This window comes from Mercurialis annua, linkage group LG7 (assembly GCF_937616625.2).
Source record: "Mercurialis annua linkage group LG7, ddMerAnnu1.2, whole genome shotgun sequence".
NCBI lineage: Eukaryota > Viridiplantae > Streptophyta > Magnoliopsida > Malpighiales > Euphorbiaceae > Mercurialis > Mercurialis annua.
The window spans coordinates 38,996,859-39,003,439 of record NC_065576.1 but is presented as its reverse complement, the minus strand read 5'-3'; the positions used below and the strand labels follow the sequence as shown (position 1 = coordinate 39,003,439).

Here is a 6,581-nt window from a genome sequence, read left to right as displayed (position 1 = left end):
TTATTGTTTTTCTTGAGATGCGATGCTATGTTTTTATATTAATACTGTTAGTAAATGTCAACTCACTCAGTATTTTCCCAAATACTGATCCCTCACCTTTGATGTCTTTCAGGTGCTTAGCTTGTGGACTTAGCTAGAGGCCAATTTTGAAGTCCAAAAGTCAGCTGTATATGTTAGTTCCTGACTTCTGTGCATGCTGCAGTAGTGGTCATGAGTCAACAGAATAGTAGCCTAGACAGTAGTTCATTTTGATTGTATATATTAACTGCTGTTATTGTTTTATATGCGTTTTGATAGGCCACGTGTTTAGTATACGATTCACGGCCCCAGATGCCGGTGAGATGTTTGAGACACTAACTGATGTATATAGTACCGCGAGACCAGTTCGTACAGGGTACCGTAACTAGAGCCCGCGAGGTTTTGAAACAGTTAGTGTCAGTGTGTGATTATATGTTATATATATATATATATGTATATTGCTTCCGTTGTTTGATATTGTTTATTTTATATTATATATTATATTTGCGAAAAATTAATTGTGATTTTAGGCTTGTTACGGGTTCCGGAACTACCACTCCCGTTCTTTAGCGCCGGTTGCGGCTCAATATTTTGGGTCGTGACAATCAACTTATGGAATAGTTCCATCTGCTAATGGTTGAATAACAAGAGATATAGCTGCTTCCATCTTATCTTATATATAATTGAACCAATAAGTAAAATACTGGTAGGAACTTCTTTAATTAGGGGTGTGTACCAATTGGTTCGATCATCAAACCGAACCGTACAGAAATAACCAAAACCGAATTACAATAATTTTTCATAAACGAACAAAAACCGAGGAAAGCAAACCATAATCAAACCGAAACTGAATTTTATTTAAACGAAACCATAACCGAATCAAAATATATTTCGGCTTCGGTCGATTAATTTGGTTAACCGAATAACAAATATTTTACTTCAGTTAAAAAAATTATAACAAATGACACAATATTTAATCAAAACAAATAATTTAATCTATTTGAATGCTATAAAAATTGCAATCTGGTTCATAACACTTAAAATTAACATAGTAGCTGTTTAATGAACCCACAAATCAAGATTAATACAACTTAATCAATTTCATGAACATAATTTTTTTTTAGGCTTTTATCATTTTTCAATTGCAAAGAAAAGTCGACAATTGCATTTAGGTATTCCATATAAAGCTTGAGTTCTTCAACAAAAGAAAAATTTAGCCTACAAGGCATTCCAAAATTATCCATCACACTGCAAATGAAAAAAAAATCAATTATAATATAAACAATTTTGATATCATTTATAAGATGAATGAAAAAAGATGAAAAAATAGTTCAGATGAGGGTGAAGAAGACACCTGAAATTAGAAGAAAAAAAAGAGATAATGAAGTGGAGATCAATTTGTACAATACAAAAGATAAGGAGCATTTTTTGTTCAAGCTATTGATAGAAAAAATACATGTGAGAATTCATTGAATAGGGATCATGTTGAAAGAATTAGTAAGTTAGGTTTTGAAATAGTGTGCAGCTGTAAAATGAAATGAGTAATAAAAGTGAGAGTGTATGTTAGGATTAGAGTACGGATACATGTATATGTAAATTACAAAATTAGATTATATTTTTTAGGGAAAAGGGTCATTTATACCCCTAAGGTTTGCTTACAGGATCAAGTGAGCCCCTAACGTCCGAAAAGGTTCAATTGTGCCCCTAATGTCTTAAAAGGTGAACAAGCAAGCCCCTATTTTAACTTATAAATGAGACGTTGGGGGCCTAATTGTCAAAACCGGAGGGCCTACTTGTTCAATTTTTAATACGTTAGGGGCATATTTGAACCTTTCCGGACATTAAGGGCTTACTTGATCCTCGAGTCAAACGTTAAGGGCATATATGACCCTTTTCCTTATTTTTTAAAACTTACAAAAATGGCAAAATATATCTGTGCATTAAAACTACATCGTTTTGAAGTTCGGTTATTTCAATCGGTCTAGTTATTTCGGAAATTGTATTCTAATAACCGAACCAAACCAGTATAACCAATTTTTTAAAAAATATATAACCATAACCGAACCAAATTAACCGAAAACCGAATTTAATAAAATTCGGTTTGGTTCGATCGGTTAAATTTGGTTATACCTGATAACTGCACACCCCTACTCAAACATATATAATTCAAGCACACTCACCATTTGCTCTACTATTTGAATTCAAAAAAAAATGAAATACGGATTTGTGAAAACATAGTTCATGTTTAATTAAGAAAAAAATCAAAATTTCATATCTGTTGAATTTTGTAAAATTTATTACCAATTACTAAGGATTCTAAAACATTTACAACTCCAAAAAAAAACGATCAACATTTGTGAACAAACTCTAGGATCGGGAACTTAATATGCATATACTTTTATAATAAAAACATAGTAAAATATCTTTTCAGTTTTAGTTTATGTAACAAATTTGGTGGTAGACATGATTTCAATTCATCATTTTCTAATTGAAGTTCTTGTTAATAAAAGTAAATTATTATATGATACCTATATGAGTATTTTTGTAATTGTATCTCATGTTAATCAATATATATACGGGTGTTTTCAGTTTTCGAAAAACAGAATGCTATTTTGTCCTACAACCTTTTTTTACAAACAAATCAATAGTGATAGGAGTAGAATTACTCCTATATTACCGTTGTTTTACGAGTTATTTACGTGTGTTTAGTGATCATTTTTATACATATTGGGTCTCATTTCTTATTTGAGCGTTTCAGGTACTACCACGTAGATTTCACGGAGTTTCGGACCTAATCGGAGCAATACGGTGAAGTTTAAGTAAGACCGGAGTTTGATAGGCGTTTCGAGTTAGTTTCGGAGCTGTTTCTGAGATTTTGCCTGAGGGAAGATGGAAGGCACGATGGAAGCAACGTGCCTCGCATCGTGCCCCTAGTTTTATTCATGTTTGGTGGAAGGCGAGATGGAAGGCACGATGGTGGCATTGTGCCTCGCATCGTGCCTCTGTTTGTTTTTTTACTTGAAGAGGAGGCGAGATGGAAGGCACGATGGTAGCATTGTGCCTCGCATCGTGCCTTAGGAAAAAAGGTGCTGAAATTGTAAGGCACGATGGAATCAACGCGCCTTCCATCGTGCCTGTCTGCTGAGTTGTTTAAAATTTAAAAGTTTATTCTAATTTAATAATTATGTTACAGTTGGACCTCTCTGGTATTTAATCATATGACCACAAGTAAATTTGAATTCCAACTAATTAAGTATTAAATCAGATGAAATTCACATAAATATAAAACTATTTAATGTATATTTATTTATTCATATTACTTAAACACAAAAATTTATTTAAAACTTTGAATTTTATTATTTTAACCAATAAATATTATTTTTAGATATTAAAATAAATAAATTATCCTTTATTTTATTTATCTATCCACCACATATGAGATTTAGTTTATTTATAATAAATGTCAAATGATGTACTATTAAACTACAAATTATTGACCAATGAAAAAGCTACAATTCATTCATAATTAAATCAATAGAGCTACAACTCTTTTATAATTATAGCTACAAATTACACTATTCATCAAAAAAATATATAAATTACACTATATTTTATAATTGATTCGCTACTGACTTCTTGATTAATTAGTAATTTTATAATATAATTTGTTGAGCAATAATTATCAAATTTCACTTACTTTCCAACTTATTAAAATTATTACTTTTGGGTCTGTGAATATTAATGTGATAATATAATTATGAAGAATTAAAAAGATATATGTAATTTTTTAAAATAATAAGAAAATCAGGTTAACAAAATTGCTTTTTAAAAAACGTAAAGCATGTACGTACAAAGAAAAATAAAATTCTTAATTAATCATTTTGTTATATTTTTTTGAATCTGAAAAATATATGTTCTTTTAAAAAATAGAACTTCATTAATATTATTATAATATGGATCAAATTTTATATTACATACTTGGAAATAAATAGTACTTTTTAAATGCATGTAACTATATAAAATTAATGACACTCAATATTTATTTCAGCTAAAATAATTTTTAGGGGCTTACATGAAAATTATTTCAAACACAAAGGGTATAAAGTTACCTTTTTCTTAAAACAACTCCAACCGACCTGTTATTAGACAATTTGTACCCGAACATCAATCGTACCCTAGATAGAGCCAAAAAAAATAAAAATACCTAGCATAGATCTATTTGTTGCGTAACCCGCCGCTGCAGGCAGCCCAAATCATCCGCCCTTCTTGCAAGCATTGCTATTTGATTTCACGGTAATCTTTTAGAATCTGCTTTGTTTGTTGTTGCCTTGTGAGTCATACGCTATGTCAGATCAATTTTCATATTTTAATGCTAAGCAAATTACATGGATAGTGAAAATTGTGTACAACAGTGAAGGTGAAGAAAAATCAGACTTTTTGGCGGGTGGATTTAGCATAGATGGTGCTGCAATTCATCCAGAGGGTGGTGGGCTCATTATGACATGTGCTCACAGTTTTAAAAGAGGACTCAACTATGAAATTTATGTTCGTAGGCTGGATCAAGATACCTTTTATCCTGCTGATGTGATAAAAGAAAAAAGTGAGTGGAACATTTTTCTTTTAAAGGTCAGAGGGTACTCCGAAAATATATTTAGAGATTTTATCAACAATGGTGATCTACATGTTGGGCAACCTATTTATATGATTGGCTCTTTTTTAAATTTTCATGCGTCATTTATAAATGGCATGGTGGTTTTTCCATGTGACAATGGTGCTAGAGTTCCACTTAATGGCCAAATTTGTGGAGAAATTTCTCAATTTGAATGGTATACCCAAGATACTTATAGAGTTATGGGGGACATGATGGACAGAGTGAATCGGAATGTTTACAGACTAGTGTTTTCTCGTCTTCCTGTTATTCAATTTGAAAGCAACTTTAGCAAAAGTGGTGCTCCCATATTTCATTCGACTGGAGAAATTGTGGGAATGGTGATAGGTCCATACTGTGGCAATCTTATGATAGGTGTACACGTTAGTGTATTAAGAAAATTTGTACAAGATCTGAAAGATCAGTGATCTAAATACCTCGTGCAACAGGTATATTGTGTTTTTTCCCACAACATTTGACTTTTGCAACAAAATGTCATTTTGAACTATTTGGTTATCGTTTCAATTCTAGCTTTGAAAAATGTCATTTTGAACTATTTGGTTATTTTTTCAATTCTAGCTTTGAAAAATGTCATTCTTTTTAATGTTGAAATCAGTTGGAAATTAAGTTGTAGACACCAGGATCACTTTTTGATATCTAAGTAATCATAGAAGAAGCATTTGTAGTTAAACATTGTTGTTTGATGATTCGTTCACGCTGTTGTGATAGAAATTTAATTGATAAATGTTGGTTAGATCATTTAACTTTTTAATCATGTGCCAAGACTTAGACTTGTTGATTTGATTATGTTCATGCAGGATACAAATGAAGTTTCTGTCCTTTTTTGTTGGCTTGGCTTGGAAAGCATTTACTTCACCAGCAAGATTCTAAAGATGTTTTTAATTGGTCTCTTTCCTTTTGGTTTCTTTATGAGTTAATGAATGTAAAAGTAAACCGGTTCAGTTTCGGTTTACTGTAGTTATTTTTCCTGTATTTCAACTGAAACTCTAGATTATTATTGCCAACTGTTTGTCATTTTTATTCTTGCTTTATCATGCAATGAAAATGTACAATTGATTGCTATCTCTAAATTTGGTTTAGTTTCAGTTTGTAATATCGTTCTCCACCTTTCTCTTTGGGGCAATACCAAATTGAAGTTTTATTTGTTTCTTGTTTCTTGTTTTTGATATTATAGTTTTAATTATAAGTATTGTGAATACAGTTGCATTATTAATATAGAATAATAAAGGGGAGTTTAATTGAAAGTGTGGTTAGAATTTGTAGTTCCAGTGTTTCTCGGTGTAATTTTAGTGTTTTTCGGTGTTTTCTCGGTGTAATTTTATTATGTATGCATCAAATGGAAAATGTATGATCAGCTGTTTTTATGATTTTGTTTCCTGTTCTTCAAGCTGAATTGAGTAGGGGAGACTAAAGCCTGGTAATGGAATGAACTACTTGATGGAGGATATATGTCTGAAAGCCACACTTAAGATTCTAGTCCAAGATTAATGCAGAAAATCAGGGTCTAAACTAGGAGCCAAATGAAAGAAATGGAGCTAACTGATGCTCTCAACTGGTGGATGCAATTTGGGAATGACTATGCGTTGGGATATTTGGCAGAGAAGTGCTCCAAGTTCAAATCTTTATTCCTTGAGAGTTTTGAAATTAATGTGTTATTGGTTCAACAACATATCGTATACTTAGAAATTGGGATTAGCGGCAACTGCCTATAAATGTGAGAATTAAAATCAAAAAAGAAGGTAAAGAAAAAGAGAATGTGAGGACTAATGTAAGAATGGCACTTGTCAACCAATGCAAGAACTAAAATCCAAAAAGAAGTAAAAGCAAAAGAGAATTGAATTTTTTTATTGAATTTGTAATTGTAATACTTCGTATTTTTAAAAGTATTAAGGAT

General features: G+C 31.3%; 1 protein-coding gene across 1 annotated transcript; it reads left to right on the top strand.

Moving 5' to 3' along the window:
• Positions 1 to 4,182: 4,182 nt before the first annotated feature.
• Positions 4,183 to 5,780, top strand: LOC126654544 (uncharacterized). Its single transcript, XM_050348439.2, has 2 exons — positions 4,183 to 5,115; positions 5,485 to 5,780. The coding sequence occupies exon 1, from the start codon at positions 4,363 to 4,365 to the stop codon at positions 5,092 to 5,094; it is 732 nt and encodes a 243-aa protein (XP_050204396.1). The 5' UTR covers positions 4,183 to 4,362; the 3' UTR covers positions 5,095 to 5,115; positions 5,485 to 5,780.
• The last annotated feature ends 801 nt before the right edge of the window (positions 5,781 to 6,581 follow it).